Consider the following 17,740-nt stretch of genomic DNA (forward strand, 5'->3'; position numbering starts at 1 on the left):
GCGGCGGCAGGTTGCAACTACCACCCAGCGGGACACAGCGGTTGATTGACAGTGCATTCATTTATTTATTCATTCATTCATTCATTTTCGCTTGAACGTGAACACAAACTACCGTAGTGTCCGTCCTTTCTCACTCTTGAAACTCGGAGAAGTGGAGAAACATGTGAGCAGACACACAAAAACTGAAGGTTTTGTCACAACAACAACGTCAACTCGAAACGGCCCAATCAACCTCTGCGTAAACCTTGGAACAACACTTCTCTTCTTCTTTGATGGGCCGTCAGCGGTGCTGGTCGCCCAGGTGTGGCCGCAGCGTGTCCAGCGGGACGTGGAGGGTGAGCGCCACCAACAGGAAGTGGCCGTCCTCGGGCAGCCGCACCAGCTGCAGCTCCACCCGCCCGCCGCCGTCACTGTGCTCCACCGCCACGGGCTCGCCGCCGTAGTCGGGCCAGCGGTGGTGCCGCCACGCCGCCACCGGGCGCAGGCAGGCGGGCGTGGCCACGCACCAGCAGGGCCGGCGCCACCCGTCCAGCAGGGTGAGAGCCAGGAAGCAGCAGTTCTAGAGAGAGAGAGAGAGAGAGAGAGAGGGAGGTGGGTGAGCGGGAGGAGTCACTGCTCTGACTTCTGACCTCTGCCCTCACCTGCACCGCCCCCTCCAGAGGCTCCGCCCGCCACGCCAGCTGCACAGCGCCCGTCAGCAGCTGGTGCTGCGACTGATCCCAACGCTGCACCGCCTGCAGCTCCACCAGCTGGGCGCCACCTGGAGGAGGGGAAGACACACACACACACACACCAGAGACTGAGAGAGAGAGACAGACAGAGACTGAGAGAGAGACTGAGAGAGAGAGAGAGAGAGAGACTGAGAGAGAGAGAGAGAGAGAGAGAGAGTGTGAGGGAGAGAGAGAAAGAGAGCAAGTGAGAGACTGAGAGAGAGAGAGTGAGACACAGAGAGAGAGAGAGAGAGACTGAGAGAGAGAGAGAGAGAGTGAGATACAGAGAGAGAGAGAGAGACTAAGAGAGAGAGAGAGAGAGTGAGATACAGAGAGAGAGAGAGAGAGAGAGAGACTGAGAGAGAGAGAGAGAGAGAGAGAGAGTGTGAGGGAGAGAGAGAAAGAGAGCAAGTGAGAGACTGAGAGAGAGAGAGTGAGACACAGAGAGAGAGAGAGAGACTGAGAGAGAGAGAGAGAGTGAGATACAGAGAGAGAGAGAGAGAGTGAGAGAGAGTGGGGTTACCTGGGCGGGCGAGCAACCTGTGGAAGTGCAGGGTCGTGACCTCTGCACCGTCAGAGCCGTGCAGCAGCAGGCGCAGCGTGAAGCCGCGGAGGCTCAATTCCAGGTCCCACCTGGTGGCTTGGGGGGGGGCAGGGGGCTCAGAGTAGGGGCTGCAGGTGAGGGAGACACACCTGAAAACACCTGAACACAACTGAAAACACCTACCAAAAAAAAACTGACCACACCTGAACACCTGCTGCGGACGATGTTTTGGAAAAAGACGATTTTGTCAAGAAACAAAGAAAATATAATAAACAAGAAAGAATTACATTTTGACATTTTTGGACGACTTCATGGTCCCATTTTTTTCCCTCTCCTCCTTATAATCAGAAGCAACGATTTGTTTGTGTGTGTGGGTGGGGGGGGGTGGTCTTTTCTTCTTGACCACCAGAGGGCGCTCTTTGAACACCCACCTGGCTGGAGAGCCCAGCAGGCTCCTCTCCACCAGCAGGTGCTGGTGCAGGCAGGCCATGACGAAGGCCACCTGGCTGTGGCCCTGGACACACACACACACACACACACACACAAAGAATGTTCAGCATATGGTTAGGTCAGTGTGAATCAACAGGTTATCGTTAATCGATTGATTGATTGATTGATTGATTGATTGGTCGATACCCTCCAGATGCCGATGATGAAGCTGGGCGCCACGTGGACCAGAGAGATCAGTCGGTCTTTGCCGAGGTGGCGAGCAGTCCCAGTCTTCATGTCCAGTTTGAGCAGCATTGACCTCCAGCTAGTCCTGGAGGAGGAGCAGGAGGAGGAAGAGGAAGAAGAGGAGCAGGAGGAGGTGGGGGAGACAGAGCAGGGGGAGAAGGAGGAGTATGAAAAGGAGGAGGAAGAAGAGGAGGAGTTGGAGGAGCAGGAAGAGGAGCAGCGGGGGGGGGGGGGGGTGGAAGTTGGAAGAGGAGCAGGAGGAGGAGGAGGGGGAGAGCAGGAGAAGGAGGAGGTGGTGGTGGAGGTGAGGTGGAAGAGGAGAAGGACAAAGAGGAGGCGGAGAGAGGCAGGAGGAAGAGGAAGAAGAGGAGGAGGAGCAGGAGGAGGTGGAGGTGCGAGGCGCTCAGTGGCCTGACTCACTCACTGATTCACTCACTCACTCACTCACTCACCCACTGATTCACTGACTCACTCACTGAATGACTCACTCACTTCCTAAGCGCGGTGCTCCTGGGCGCCCCCCTGTGACTGGCGTGGAGCTGCAGGCTGTGGATGTGCTGGTAGTGAGGGAAGGGGCCGCTCCAGCAGACCACCACCGTCGACTCGTAGTAGTGGGCGTGGCTGTGCGGCTGCGTCTGCCTCGAGCCCCACGACTGGCTCACCGTCAGCTCCCAACTCACACCCAGCTTCCTGCGCAAACAGGAAGTGGAGGAAGTTTGAGGGTTTTTTTGTTTCCATTAGTACACCAAAGAGAAGAAATTACGATTTGGAGAGTAGAACTGGGTGGAGGCTGATCCGAGCCAATAGCATCGCTAATCAACAGCTGTGGGAGCTGCTGCTAGCCTGGTATAGCCACGCTAAGGCAGCAGTGCGGTGGTGCTACCTGAGGACCTGCCTGGTCTCCCAGGGCAGCCCCGTGCTGGGGTTGGTGTGCCTCAGCTCCTCCCTCCAGGTGTCCACTTCCTGTCCAGCCACCTGCCACAGGTAGCGCTTCCTCCAGTGGCCCTGAAGAGGGCGCTCCTCCACCGTGCTGACTGACCACCTGGCCTTGGATGTCCCAAACTCAGACATGTAGATGCGATGCCACACCACGCTGCGTTGGACAAACCACCAGTTAGCTCACTGAGGGCTAAGGTACGTACAAGTATGGATACTCGTGAAAAAAAATACTCTGGTAAAAGTAAAAGTACTGATTCAACTCCTTGACTCAAGCAAAAGCAGGAAAGTTCAGGTTCTGAAATGTACTGGAGTAAAAAATTGAAAATGTCTTTTTTTGTCATCAATTAAAATAATGAAAACTTTGTGAGGGAAAATTCTGGACTGAAGTGACAAGAGGTCAGAGGTCATGACAACTTTGCTTCCCTGAATACTACTTTTTTTTTTAATAATATATATATATATATATATATATATATATATATATATATATATATATATATATATATATATATATATATATATATATACACATATATATACACACACACACATTTTTTTTTCACACTTTTCCAACTGCAGCTCAGTAATAGTTCTGACCAGAGAGACATTACGGAATGTTGACACTCTTAATAACAATAACACAATGTTAATTTCTACATGTATATTTTTCTCTGTACTTAAATGGTACTGACCTTTGACCCCAAAGCCAGGGTCCTCTAAAATAATAATCAGCCGTCTCTAAAGTATCACCCACTGTTATATTCAAACTGCACGACAGCAGAGTTCAAATCACTCCACTTCAAGCAGCAACGACTAGAATTAATACTAAGTGAATGACTTCAAACGCAATCTGTGTCTTTCAAACGCTTTTAAATACAAAAGTGACAGATTTATCTGCAGAGTGAGACGTTTTAAGAAGAGAAATCTGTGTGACAAATGCAGGGAGTCAAAGAACCAACAAAAAAAGTTGCCATAAAAAGAAAAGCTGAAATAAAGATACCTGAAATATTAAAAGTGAAGTAGAGTGAGCCAGCATTTGCACACAGGAGGATCAAGGTGTGTGACAGCCAGGAGGCTGTGTGGGAGCCACTCACTCGTCATTGGCCAGTTGGTGGAAGAGCTTGTTGACATGGCTGATGCAGATGAGAGAGTGGGGGTCCAGGTGAGACAGGATCTTCAGCAGGACCTCTGGAGGAAGCCTGAGGACGGGCAAGAAAGAAAGAAAAGAGGGTTCACGCATAAATAACATTACTGACAACTCTTAAAAGCCAAGTGCAAAGTATTTCTGTGCACTAGTTTGAGTAAAGACCGAACAGTGTTGAGTAGAAAACTGCCAGATCAGTTTAGTAAGTCAACCTCTGGGGGGCGCCATTCGTCTTTACAGCTTGGATTTAACATAAATAAGAATGATTTCTTCTTTTCTTTGTTCTTCAATAAATAAAGTAAAAATAAATAAATAAATAAATAAATAAAAAATAGGTGAAGTTTATAGGAAAACACGTCCCCGTCACTGCGGGACAACACGGAAGTGAACTTCCTACTGCCAGATGCTACCATCCACTAGCTTTCACCTGGAAACCAGCGGCTAGCTGCTAACAACGAGCTAGCCTTTAGTTTAGCCTACATGTCCAGGCAGGTTATCTGGGTGGTACCGGTGTCGGTTCGGGTGCAATGTGTTTCCGATGTCTCTGTAAGGGATTGTGGTCCTCTAAGGAAGTATGAGGCGAAACATAAAGTCAGACATGATGAAATAATTTATTGATTAATTTTGGATTTGGCGCCCAGGGGAGGAGGCTCCGCTTTTAATTAGCCCCCCCGAGTCACCCCGGGTCTGTCCGGCTAGCTGCCGCATTCAGGGGCCTCTGGAAACTCCTTCCGCCCGGGTGCTCCGAACCTGAACCGGGACCAGAACAAGGACCGGGCATCTCTCCTTACGCATCGAGCCGCTCGAGTCTGCCCGGGACGGAACACACAGCCAACCGCTTGATGCCTTCCTCAAAACTCTGGACGAACTGGCCCCGATCCACCGCCATCTTCACGGACCCGTGCAGCGTTCAAGGTCACCCGCAGCCGCAGGAATTTATTCATGATCGCTACTTTTATGGCTTTCCGTGTGCCTTTCTGTCTTATTTCCTTGTAATTGTGTTTTAAAAATAATAACGCTTTAATACTTACTGACAGTGAACACTTTTTATGATGTTTTGTGTGAGAATTTCTTAAGATACAACACCAGTGCATGACCTCGTGACTGTGTTTACGATCCCGGTAAACTCTGATGAACGCCGGGACAGTTCATACAAATGGCCCGTACAGGCAAGGTCTGATATTTGATACCTGTCATTATCATTTTCACCATACAATCCTGATTGATTGGGCAGTCGCACCACTAGAGGGCACTACAGTTACTCTTTTTCTCGCTTGCACTTTTCATGTAAGCGACCATTTAATTTAGGGGTGATTTTATAAACAAAGTATGCGTTGCTTTTTTTTTTTCTTTTTTTTTAATGTATATTTTTGGAGTGAGTGTGTAAATCAAATGGATATTTTAACACTTTACTAAACCAAAATGTCTGCTAATAAAATCAACACTGTCAAATTGTATTGTGTTTCTGAAAGACACACACTGATGGGTGTGATGATTAACTTTTGCCCATGACTGTTGTTTTGTTATTTTCATTGATTTCATTATTTAATGCCTTTTAAAAAGAACAATCTGATGCAGCCGGTCAGAGGTGGCAGTAAAAACAAACTCCTTGATTAGTTCAGTCTCTTTGAGCATTTCTCAGCCAGTTAATGAGGCCTATTCTCCAATTCCAATCCCTCAAATGTCAACATTGTGATCACTTCCTATTTATGAACCATCCAGTCAAGAGAATGATTACCTTTGAGTAGACGTTGCCAGGGTGACCAAGTAAACCAACTCCAGTGACTCCTGCTGCCACCTGCGACGACTCAGTGAGTCTTACATAAGTCACTCTGTAACTTAAGCACAAGCCATGAAAGGTGAGCGGCTCCCTGGCTTCAAACGTCAGCGCGGCCACCAGAAGGAGCTTCCCGGGTGCCAGCAGGCCGCTGGTGTCCAGGCAGCGGCCCCCCACCCCTGCAAAACACACCTGCTGCACGTCGGACGCCGTGACGTGGCTCGGCCAGGTGAGGTTGTGGGGTGAGGACGCCGCCGCTACCACCATCGTCATCCTCACCCGTCATCTGCAAATGAGACAAATCTGCATCTTCCAGCAGGAAACGGTGAGTAATTGTTATGGTTTGCATTGCAGAACATCTGAATATTATGGTTGCAGGCCTGGTTTTAAACAAACAGAGGAACTAGGGGTATAGTCCTGGAGACTGGTCTTGGTCTCCAGACCACCTTTTAAGGCTCAGAGGCATTTTTTTTTTACTGGGTCTGGTCTCGGTCTGGGACTGGGTGGACTCCAGGGATTTTTGATCCAGACCAGTCGAGACTCAGCCGACACTACAATGACACGATAATAATGGAAAAGAATCCAGCTGATGCCGCTTTACGCTCTGTTGGTGACACCCAGAGTGACACTCTGCCCCCTTATTCCTAGTTTGTTTATTTATTTTTTGAATTTTATGAAGCCAAGTTGTTGTTTTTGTTTTGTTTTTGAAAATGGTTCAAAATAGTTGGCAAAGCAGCAACATGTTAAAGAGAATTATTAGAACATATCTTGCTGAAAAGAGACGTTGCTGTTCGATTTAGAAGCAAACTCACATTTTTTTATTTTTTTATTAAAAAGATACTGGTCATTTTTTTTCTGTTATGCTGTTATTTTTCTTTGATATATAAAGTCTTGGTCTCGTGTTGGTCTGGAATCCCAAATGTCTTGGTCATGCCGCGATCTCAATCCTCGCTAGTCTTGATAATGTCTTGGTCTCGATTGGAGCTGTCTTGACTACAACACTGAGAGAAACTACCAACACACTTTTGATAATTTACTTAAAAATTTTTTTTTAAAAAAAGTAATAAAATTTTGACCTAATTATAGAATTATAGATTTTTAATAATTCAACACACAGGCAATTTAATCTGTAAGTGATTGTTCTTATAACAGTCAAAGAAAACCTATTAAAAGGCTGTAATGCAATATTTTTGAAATATTATAGGATTGATCTCGTTTACAATTTTGTAACTAACAAGTTTATACATTCATTTATAACTGACTGAAATTACTATCATTTTCTCGACTGATGTTTTGCATTTCTAACGGCATTTATTGGAAGAAAAAAAAAAGTGCTATGACTAAAACGTGCCAGACACTGGGAGTTCCTCCGGTATCCGCCTGGAGTTTGCGCACTGAGTGGGAGGGTTCGGAGGGGTGAGGAGAGTGGGCGTGGTCAGGCGGAGGAAGAGGAGGAGCTGCAGACGGAGGAAGAGGAGGAGGCGTCCTGCCGCTCTGCCACCAGAGGAGAGGAGCGGCCGCCATGTTAACCAAGAAGCCCGGAGCCTCGCTCCTCCCGACGGGTGAGCAGTGCACAGCCTCCGCAGCCGCGGTCCGCCGGGGCACCGTGGCGGGTCCGGGTGATCGCGGCGGCGGCCGGGGAACCTCCTGGCGGGGCGGGGCGGGGCGGTACGGGGACGAGCCGAGGGTCCCAGCCAGCCAGGCAGCCCAGGGAGGAGCTGGAGGAGTTCCGCTGGAGCCTCTGGATTCTCCGACCGCCGCGGTTGATTCAATTATCGCTAATGTGGTAAAGATAAGACCGGTGACAGCGGCGGGTCATTGGAGGGGGAGGACGGGACCGAGCCGCGGGGCGGTGCTCTTGAGAGCCGGGGGTCTGGCGGGGATCTGCCGGGGCTGCCACCACCGACCCCCGGGCTGTTTATTTATAGCTAGCGTTAGCTGAGAAGTGACAGCCGCTGGACCCCCCCGTCCCCCACCGCCTGGTTATTTCGGACCCGGATACCTCGGGTGTCCGGACCGGGCTCCTCCTCCTCCGGTGGTGGTGGTTGTCGTTGTTGTCGTCGTCGTCGTACCTGGTTGTGTTGTTGCTGTGTTGCTCGCTCGCTGGAGGTGGTTTGTGGCCTCCAAGCTCGAAGCCGAAGATTCCGCAGCGGGTCAGCCGGGGGTCAGTGGGGGTCAAAGGGGGTCCGAGCTCCGCTGCCCGGCGGCCTGATTGATCAACACACCTGCGATGACGTCACTTTCCCCTGCTGACACCCGTCAAAACAAGCAGCCCGGGTATGAGGCGCTAACGCTGCTGCTATGACAGCACATTAGCATGTAGCTATATGTATGCTACACTGTACTGCAGTGGCGGCACGAGCGAATGGAGAGGGAAAAAAGGAAGTCAAAAATAACTTGTCGAGTCGCTTTGATCTATTTTGATCCTTGTCAGCGTCTTTTGCGTCTCCTGCTTGACGGTCAGTCTCGACCAGTGACGTCAAATGAGCGGGTTTCTGTTGGATTCGGCCACTGACGGCCGTCGGTTCGGTCTCGTTCAGCAGCCTGGCTCGGTTCTGTGGCTTTTTATTTTTTTTTTTTTATTATTGAATTATGTTTTTAACAAGGGGCAAGTTGTGCCTCGTTATGAGAGGTTTCGCTCGGCGGTATGACAACGTGACAGCGCCCCCCAGAGGACCGCAGTGAGCCGCAGCCTTCAGCACGTTGAACGTTTCCCAAAACAAAGTGAGAGAAACGCACTCCAGTGAAGCGGCAGCTTTGCTCCTTTCACACACTCTCTGGTTTGTTGTTGTGGTGGTGGTTGTGCTGCTGCTGCTGCAGTGGGTTTTTTCCCATTCCTACCCTGTGTGGCGGCTCCCTGTGGAAACCAGTTTGCCCAGTCGAGACGGTGACTCCCACCAGCTGCAGGGTTAGGTTTGGAAACAGTGCAGCAGCAGCAGTGAACCACAGCAGAGATCACCTGCTGCCACTGCTACCACCACCTCTGTGTTCTGGCCACCTACAGAGGCCTGCGTGGGACACAAACCACCAGTTTCTCACGTGCTTAACTTGTTGTTATTGTTATTCTGATTGTTTTAAGTGGCAGTGGGTTTTATTTTGCGCTTGGAGGGTTTGCAGTGTCTGGTCGAGCAGCAAGCCGAGCGTGCTGAGCCGCCGGGGTGTCGGGTTCACGCTGAGCATGCGGCTTGCCTAGAATGTGTGTGCGTGTGTGTGTGTGTGTGTACTGTTCCAGGTGTGCTTCCAGATGGGGGCAGGGCCTCTCAGCATGGTTGTGACATCACCGGTGTGGAGTGTGAACAGTGGGATGATTTACTGGTGACGATTGAGGGGGAGTCACTGGTCAGTCAGTCAGTCAGTCATCAACCCCCCCAACCCCTGCCACCTTGACCAATCAGCAAGCAGCTCCTGGTCGGTCGGAGTCGCTCTGCCGCTGCATCGCTTCGTCAGTTTATCAGCTGCTATTGATTTGCGCTTCCACTCTGTGTTGTGTCGGCGTTGCGTTTCCCCTCCTCCTCTTCCTTCTCTTCCTCCTCCTCATTAATGGGATTGCAGCTGACCTCCAGATTAGCGGTGGCCGGTCCAGGCCATCTGTCGGCGGCCGAGGAGCAGCAACCTTAGAGGGAGAGAGAGAGGCGACGTGAGGCCGCGACGTCGTCTCCCAGCTGTCAGTCACCTCGGTCCTGGCCCCTCCGCCGCCTTTTTCGTTTTTTATTTTTCTAAGCAACAGAAAACAGGAGACGACTTGTCGGTGTTCAAAGTGAAAACGTCTCGGAGGTTCCTGCTGCTGACCTTTGACCCCGGCCGTCCTCCGTCAGATTCGGAGTGGAGGCGAGGATGAAAGGTCGTCGTTCTTGAAGGCGGTTCTAGAAGTGACCAGGATTGGACCAGGTCCTTTGGGCCTGTGGGTCAGTGGGTCAGAGGCAGGGCTGTGGGCAGCTGTCCTCCACGACACGCCGTCCCAGGCTCTGCACCCAAACACACCGGAATCGGGGAAAAACAACGACAACACCAACAGCAGTTCTTTCTTTGCGTTTGCCGTGTTTCACTCCTCCGACAGCTAGAGGGCAGTGTAGGAAGGCAAACAGTGGAGTCGTTCCTTATTAAAAATCCCTCCAAGTCTCGACGTCGCCGCTGCTGCCGCTGCTCCGGCTCCAGAGTTGACGGAGGTCGTCTGAGTCGGGTTGGTTGGCTGCTAGAGGTGGAGCTTATATAATGTGTCTTTAAATAAATGTGTTCTGCTGCCGTCTAAACATATCTGATCCAATCTCAACCGGCCGGGCTTCAGAAACACGCCACTACCCAGGGTCTGCGTGCGTGCGTGCGTGCGTGCGTGCGTGCGTGCGTGCGTGCGTGCGCGCGCGCGCGTGTGTGTGTGTGTGTGTGTGTGTCTCTCTCTCTCTCTCTCCACTCGTAAAGGAGACACGTGGAGCTTTGCACCTGCCAACATCATTTAATCGTTTTGGATCGTGAACGCACAGACACAAGAGAAGTCGGCCTTCTAGGGCTCCAGGAAGTATCCCAGTCCACTTCCCCCGGGAAGTTTCTGGTCCCAGTCTGGTGCTCCAGTCTGGTGCTCCAGGAAGTATCCCAGTCCACTGCCCCGGGAAGTATCCTGGTCCCAGTGCAGTGCTCCAGGAAGTTTCTGGTCCCAGTGCGGTGCACCAGTCTGGCACTCCGGGAAGTATCCCGGTCCGGGGAATCAATGTTGCTCCTCTCAGTCAAATCGTGTGGCGATTTGCATTGGCTGTGGTCGACCCGGTTCCGTCCCAGGGAAGAGTTGTCTCCTGCGCTGGAAGGCCGGGTTGCCAGTCAGGTCAGAGGTCAAACCTGGCAACCCGGCCTTAGTAGTTGAGTTGGCAGCTCACTGTAGCTTTAGACAGGGGCTTTGAGAACGTCACTTCCTGTTCATGTGCTGCCCAAACTAGAACCAGAACCAGAGTCAGTCTTCTCTCTCTCTCTCTCTCTCAGGCAAATCGGGCGAGCCGGTCCGCTCTCCGGCTCACAGCGGCTCCCAGACAACATCGCCCGTTGCCCTGCCGCGGCTTCGCAACAACAACCACATCAACCCGCTGACGGTAACACACACACACACACACACACACACACACACACACACACACACACACACACACACACACACACCTATGCCTGAGTGAGTTTCTGTTTGACCCAGTTTGGTCCAGTCACACTGTAGCCTAGCGTACGGCTAGCTATGCTAAGCTTCAGTTCTCTGGCCAGTCGGCGTCTAATAATAGCCACCGGCTTCAGGATGCTTAATGCAGCTGATTGGTTTATAGGCTGGCCTGAAGGGCACACACACACACTCACACACACACACAGAGAGGTGGATTAAAGTGGTCGATGCAACTCCTGCTCCGTCTGTCAGTCCTTCAGACTGGGGAGATTGCCACTCTAATCAGAGTGAATGATGAACGAGGCTTTGACCAGTTGTTCAGGAAGTCTCATTGTTTTTCAGCCGCTCCTTTGATTTGCACTGAACTGATAAACTGACGACCACGGACCTGAGGTAGCAAAACAAACAAGCAGGATGACTCAACTGTGTGAGCGCATGTGTGTGTGTGTGGGTGTGTGTTTTCAGGTGAGGGAGGAGCCACGCTTCTGTGCAGTCGCATGCCTCTGAAAACGCACAACACAACACGAGTCCCACCGTCCTCCATTCACTTCCTGCTATGGCTGTCTGTCACACACACACACACACACACACACACACACACACACACACACGTAAAGCAGCTCTTTGAACAGAGCTCATTTACGTGTGTGTGTGTGTGTGTGTGTGTGTGTGTGTGTGTGTGTGTGTGTGTGTGTGTGTGTGTGTGTGTGTGTGTGTGTGTGTGTGAGAGATCTGAAAGGCAGCAGGTGTGTTGCCAGTGAGTCGCTGAATGAGAGACAAAAGAACAGGATGGAAGAGAGAGACACAAAGGTGTGCGTGCGTGCGTGCGTGCGTGCGTGCGTGCGTGCGTGCGTGCGTGCGTGCGTGCGTGCGTGGGCACTCATCAAACCACACACAACACAATGCACATACAACACAAAAATAATTGAATTCATAACCTTACTTTGAAACAGGAAGTGGGTGGGTCAGGTATCCTCTGTTGCTCCTCCTCCCTCTTAACCCCACCCACCTCCCCCGACACACACACACACACACACACACACGCACGCACGTAGCCAGCGTGTCTGTCCAGAGTCTTCGCTGTCAGTGTGTGTTGGTGGCTGATGGTGGGGTTGGGTGTCCTTCTCTGCCCGGCCACAGGGGGGCAGCAGAGGCGCCATGTCGGAAGGCATCCAGCAGCAGCAGCAGCAGCTTCACGTCACGCAGCTGTTTGAGGAGAACACCAACAAGCGGGTCGCCCTCACCTCGCAGCCCAACGGCTTGGCGCCCACCGCTTCCTCCGGCCGTCAGGTGGCGCCGCCCTCCTCGTCAGCGCCGGCCGCTGGCTCCACCCCCGCCAAGGCCAAGGCCCCCTGCATGTCCCCGGAGCAGGCCATGAAGCAGTTCATGTCCAAGATGTCGTCCTTTGAGCATCACGAGGTCTTCAGCTTCCCAGAGGGTGAGTCACGAACCGTGTTTCAGGTCAAAGGTCGTCCTGTCAGCCGTATTACAGCCCTTTAGTATTGCATGGTGATCTGATGGGGGAAAATGCTTTTTGGGCCGTATGGGATTTCTGGCTGCAGTACCTGCAGTGGCCACTGGTGGAAAAACTAGTGGCTGTGTGGTGCTTCCAAGGCTCCTGAGGTTTCTCCTGAGGATCTTTAAAAAAAATGTAGGAAAAAGAAAAGCGTTTTAAATTCCCAGTGTGTCTCAGCTCATTCTGATTGGCTGATGCTTCCTGATGCGTCCGGGGAGTTTACAGAGGCATGATGGGAAGTCAAACTACTGCTACATGATCTATGGGGACCGCATGATGGGGAACCCAAAAAACCTTTTTGGCCACGTGCAGTTTTTGGCTGCAGTACCTGGAGTGGCCACTGGGAGTCCAGTTTCCAGTTGTGGTAATACACCCATTTCCCTCCTAGTCTACTTTGTGGGTCCGAGCGCCAAGAAGCGGCCGGGGGTGATGGGCGGAGCCAACAACGGCGGCTACGACGACGACCAGGGCTCCTACATCCAGGTGCCACACGACCACATCTCCTACCGCTACGAGGTCCTCAAGGTCATCGGCAAGGGCAGCTTCGGACAGGTACCTTCACTTTTCGAGTCATGTCTGCTTTGTTTGTTTGACGGCCCGACTGAGCGGTGTTGAAGCAGTAAAAAACAGCAGCAGCAGCAGCACACGAAAACTAAAACACAGCCACGTCGGATACGATGATGAAACTCAACCAGATCCACCGAGTTTTACCATCATTGACTTCCTGCCTGAACCATTCTACCTGCTGATACACCTGAGACTAGATAGATAGATAGACACTAGATAGATAGATACTAGATAGATAGATACTAGATAGATAGAAAGATAGATAGATACTAGATAGATAGATAGCTAGATAGATACTAGACAGATAGAAAGGTAGATAGATAGATACTAGATAGATGGATAGATAGATAGATAACAGATAGATCATCAATCAATCAAATTTTATTTGTGCAGCGCTAAATCACATCCAAAGCTCTTTGTACAATCAGAGAAAAGGGAACCAACTGGGCCCCAGAGCAAGCAATAGATAGATAGATAGATACTAGATGGAAAGATACTAGATGATAGATATATATATACTAGAGAGATAGACAGATAGATACTAGATAGACAGATAGATACCAATATAAAAAGATACTAAATAGATAGACGATAGATAGATAGTAGATATATACTAGATACTTCCTGTCTGAACAGTTCTACCTGCTGCAGTTGACTGGATCGCTACGCGTGAACCCTCAACTATAAAACAGCAGTTGCAGTATTTTTCCAAAGTGGCTTCAGTCGCTGGTTTCACACTTGTGACGCTTTTGAAAGGCACCGCGCCGCCCCCTGGTGGTGATTGCGTCACACACACACTGACCATAACGGCCTCGGCCTGCTGCAGAGCCGCCAATGCATCGCAGATGCTTTCAGCGTGAATCAGGTGCTCAGACTTCCTGTCCGCTGTCCGTCCCCCCCGCCCCCCTGTGCAGGTGGTGAAGGCCTTCGACCACAAGACCCAGAGCCACCTGGCGCTCAAGATGGTGCGCAACGAGAAGCGCTTCCACCGGCAGGCGGCCGAGGAGATCCGCATCCTGGAGCACCTGCGCAAGCAGGACAAGGACTCGGCCATGAACGTCATCCACATGCTGGAGAACTTCACCTTCCGCAACCACATCTGCATGACCTTTGAGCTACTCAGCATGAACCTGTACGAACTCATCAAGAAGAACAAGTTCCAGGGCTTCAGCCTGCCGCTGGTGCGCAAGTTCGCCCACTCCATCCTGCAGTGCTTGGACCTGCTGCACCGCAACCGCATCATCCACTGCGACCTCAAGCCCGAGAACATCCTGCTGAAGCAGCAGGGCCGCAGCGGCATCAAGGTGAGGCTCCGCTCCACTTAGCCTTAGCGACGCAGCGCGCGCCGCTACGTCGCGACGCTATTCCAGCGGCCGCAGAGAACTTAACATTTTTTTCCCCGTTAGTTTAATGAGAGAGGCTTGCAGGACTCAACTGAGAATTGATTTTGAATTGGCCTGGAATCGCAACGGAACGGCGAGACAGCCAAAGTGCTGGGGCCCCCTACTGAAGCCCCTGGTGCCCTTCCTCTGCCCCTCTGCTTCCCCCTGCAGGTCATCGACTTTGGCTCCAGCTGCTACGAGCACCAGCGGGTCTACACCTACATCCAGTCCAGGTTCTACCGGGCGCCGGAGGTCATCCTGGGTGAGTCACCACTTTGCAGCAACACCTCTATTGTCCAGTATGGTACTCCCATTCATTTCAATGGAGTGGCTGGCTAGCAGGCTAGCTTGCTAGCACATATGCTGAAAAAGTTTTTTTTTGTTTTTTTGGGGGGAGGGGGGGACTTCTGCATCATGAAGCCTCATAGCAGTAGCGTCACTTCCCATCATGCCTCTGTAACTGACTTAATGCGCCAGGACGCATCAGCCAATCAGAACACGCCGTGACACGCTGGGAATATAAAAATATTTTCTGGCCTTCAAACGTTTTTCAGAAAGTCCAGAACTTAGAAATCTACAAGAGAAAGATTTATTAAATACAGGTCAAAGGTCATCCTATCAGCTGTTTGTATTTTGGTTTGATGGGGAAAATGCATTTTGGGCTTTAGGAGATTTTTGGCTGCAGTACCTCCAAGTGGCCAGTGGTGGAAACCATATTGGCAGTGTGGTATCCAGTTCTTGATAAAGCTTCCACAGCTCCTGAGGTGTGCTATCAGAACTCGATACCAGCCTGCCAATATGGTGCTGCGGGCATTTTCCCAGTGGTCACTGGAGGTACTGCAGCCAAAAACCCCATATGGTCCCAAAGAACATTTTTTTATTAGTTTCAACACTGAGAACACAGCACAGCGAGCACACGTATATTGAATACACCAAACACCAGAACGCATCCATCCCATCAGAACACACCATCATCCCTTCATCGCCTATGGATGACCTTTGACCTGAAACACAGTTCATCAGAAATCTCCATTGCGGGCGCTGGAGAGGCATGATGGGAAGCGACGCTACTGCTAAAGGATCTATTGGGACCACACGATGCAGAACCCCCCCCCCCTCCAAAAAAAAAAGGAAACAACAAAAAACACCCATTTCTGGGTGTCTGTGCTGGAGGCGTGCCACTCCATTGAGGAATCCCCCCCCCCTTTGCTGCCCCCTGCTGGCTGAGTCATGTCTGTGCTGCCCTCAGGCTCCAGGTACGGGATGCCCATCGACATGTGGTCCCTGGGCTGCATCCTGGCCGAGCTGCTGACGGGCTACCCTCTGCTGCCAGGCGAGGACGAGGCCGACCAGCTGGCGTGCATCATGGAGCTGCTGGGGATGCCGGCGGCCAAGCTGCTCGACTCGTCCAAGCGCGCCAAGAACTTTGTGTCGTCGCGTGGCTTCCCGCGCTACTGCAGCGTCAACACGCTGCCTGACGGCACCACCACGCTGGGCGCCGGGCGCTCGCGCCGTGGCAAGGTGCGCGGCCCGCCGGGCAGCAAGGACTGGGCGGGAGCCCTGAAGGGCTGCGACGACCCGCTCTTCCTGGACTTCCTGCGCCAGTGCCTGGAGTGGGACCCGGCGCTGCGCATGACGCCCGGCCAGGCGCTGCGCCACCCCTGGCTGAGGAGGAGGCTGCCCAAGCCGCCGCCGCCGGCCACCGCCGCCGCCGACAAGACCGCCGCTGCCGCCGCCAGCACCACCTCCAGGCGAATCACCAGCAACGCCGCCGCCGACGGCGCCGCCGCCACCGCCATCACCTCCATCGCCAAGCTGGCCGCCAACTCCTCCTCCAACACCTCCTCCTCCTCCACCTCGGCCTCCAAGGCCCGGACTAACCTGGCCGCCATCACCGACGCCAACGGGAACCTTCAGCCCAGCAGGACGGTGCTGCCGAAGCTGGTCAGCTGAGGGAGGGCCCACTAGCCGCCGTCAGCCAGCGCGAGCAGGCTAGGACTGGATCCAGCTGCTTTTGATTTTTCTGTGAAGAAGCAGCCTGTGAGCGGCTCAGTGGCACCGCCCTGTTGGGGATGATCGGGGCGCGGTGGCCGTCCGTCCGGATACTTTTGGGCGGCAACGACAGGAAGAGACCGCCTAGCGCTCCAAGAGTGCAGCGGGTGTTCACCGACAATCATGATGCACCCGAGACACACAACACTGTGTTCATGGAGGGAACAACGCAGACACACACACACACACACACACACACACACACACACACACACACACACACACACAGTTAGCTCCTCCTGGAATTGTGGCTCCTGAACACAAACATGGCAACCCAAACTCAAGCACCTCCCTACCTGCTATCCTGCCCTGCTAGCCAGCCCCGCTAGCGTTCTAGCGAGCTGCCGTGCTACAGCGCGTAGCCGCAGCTAGCCTCCGTGGTGCCTGCGAGCTGCCTCACTGTTAGTTGGTTGGTTGTCGTCGTCGGCCGACACCCACTACCTTTTCACCTGAGGGATGGCTAGCAGTTAGCCTAGCCTAGCCTAGCCTAGCCAAGCCAAGCTAGTGCTGGCCACTCTCCTAGGCGGTCTGCCGGCGTTAGCCTTAGCCTTTGTTTAGCCTGCTAACCGTTAGCTCTCCACTGATCAGCCTTAACACGGAGGAGGAGAAACTTTCAAGGGTTCTTCTTTAGTTTTAAGACTTAAAGTTGGAGAACCGCTTTAAAATATTTTGGGATATTTTTTTTAATGTAATTTAAATACGGAACCTTGGTTCAATGTGAGCATATCATTACATTTACTGGGGAACGCACGACTATTGTACTGTTGTACTTTGTCCCCCTTTTTAAAGTCAAAATTGAATTTTAACAAAGTGTGTGTTTGTAAATTTGATGCGAGCGCGATACAAAAAAAAAAACAAATTGTCTGAAAGAAGAGGTGTTGTTGTCAGAAGATGTTGTTGAGGAACGATGAGGAACTCGAACCTTCCGGCGTTTTCGGGAAAAACAAACTTCTTTGTCTGTCTTTTAATGTGGACTTGTTAAAGGAAATGCTGCACAAGCAACACACACACGCATACACACACACGTACACACGCATCGTGTAAGTGATGTCGATCAAACGTCAGTGTTGACCATGTGATCAGGGGGCAGGGCTTCAGGAGGGGTTTTTAGAGACACTTTTCTATTTATTGACAACATTTTACTCATTATTTATTATCAACAGGATCCAATTGTGCAGTTCACGACGTGAATACTTGAATGTGTGCGTCAGTTGCACGCGCGCACACACACACACACACACACACACACACACACACACACACACACACACACACACACACACACACACACACACACACA

At 51.8% G+C, this 17,740-nt stretch overlaps 3 protein-coding genes across 7 annotated transcripts in view; 2 read left to right on the forward strand and 1 right to left on the reverse strand.

The window, feature by feature from the left end:
* Positions 1-273: 273 nt before the first annotated feature.
* LOC142900136 (F-box only protein 15-like) lies at positions 274-5,286 on the reverse strand. 4 transcript variants are annotated; one of them, XM_076044244.1, is made up of 11 exons: positions 5,044-5,286; positions 4,693-4,821; positions 4,493-4,576; positions 3,963-4,067; positions 2,813-3,022; positions 2,422-2,619; positions 1,891-2,014; positions 1,686-1,768; positions 1,234-1,382; positions 642-760; positions 274-559 (listed from the first exon to the last, which is right to left on the reverse strand). In XM_076044244.1, the coding sequence occupies exons 2-11, from the start codon at positions 4,791-4,793 to the stop codon at positions 281-283; spliced, it is 1,452 nt and encodes a 483-aa protein (XP_075900359.1). In that variant the 5' UTR covers positions 4,794-4,821; positions 5,044-5,286; the 3' UTR covers positions 274-280. The 4 variants fall into 4 exon arrangements, with proteins under 4 accessions (XP_075900359.1, XP_075900361.1, XP_075900360.1 ...); XM_076044246.1 differs by lacking the exon at positions 4,693-4,821 and having other exon boundaries at positions 5,044-5,281; XM_076044245.1 differs by lacking the exon at positions 5,044-5,286 and having other exon boundaries at positions 2,422-2,615; positions 2,821-3,022; positions 4,693-5,004.
* A 1,853-nt stretch (positions 5,287-7,139) lies between these two features.
* dyrk2 (dual-specificity tyrosine-(Y)-phosphorylation regulated kinase 2) lies at positions 7,140-17,568 on the forward strand. 2 transcript variants are annotated; one of them, XM_076044236.1, is made up of 7 exons: positions 7,140-7,351; positions 10,758-10,864; positions 12,064-12,361; positions 12,828-12,991; positions 13,921-14,310; positions 14,560-14,650; positions 15,638-17,568. In XM_076044236.1, the coding sequence occupies exons 1-7, from the start codon at positions 7,312-7,314 to the stop codon at positions 16,339-16,341; spliced, it is 1,794 nt and encodes a 597-aa protein (XP_075900351.1). In that variant the 5' UTR covers positions 7,140-7,311; the 3' UTR covers positions 16,342-17,568. The 2 variants fall into 2 exon arrangements, with proteins under 2 accessions (XP_075900351.1, XP_075900352.1); XM_076044237.1 differs by lacking the exon at positions 7,140-7,351 and adding an exon at positions 7,492-7,575.
* The window catches only part of lsm8 (LSM8 homolog, U6 small nuclear RNA associated), a 106,023-nt gene continuing 95,832 nt past the window's right edge, over positions 7,550-17,740 (forward strand). Inside the window, exon 1 of the mRNA XM_076044280.1 lies at positions 7,550-7,554. The gene's annotated coding sequence lies outside the window, so the exon portion shown is untranslated. The remainder of the gene's footprint in view (positions 7,555-17,740) is intronic.

The sequence above is a fragment of the Nelusetta ayraudi genome, unplaced genomic scaffold, assembly GCF_046127955.1.
Source record: "Nelusetta ayraudi isolate G7.1 ecotype Tasmania unplaced genomic scaffold, CSIRO-AGI_Nayr_v1 ptg000079l, whole genome shotgun sequence".
Classification (NCBI taxonomy): Eukaryota; Metazoa; Chordata; class Actinopteri; order Tetraodontiformes; family Monacanthidae; genus Nelusetta; species Nelusetta ayraudi.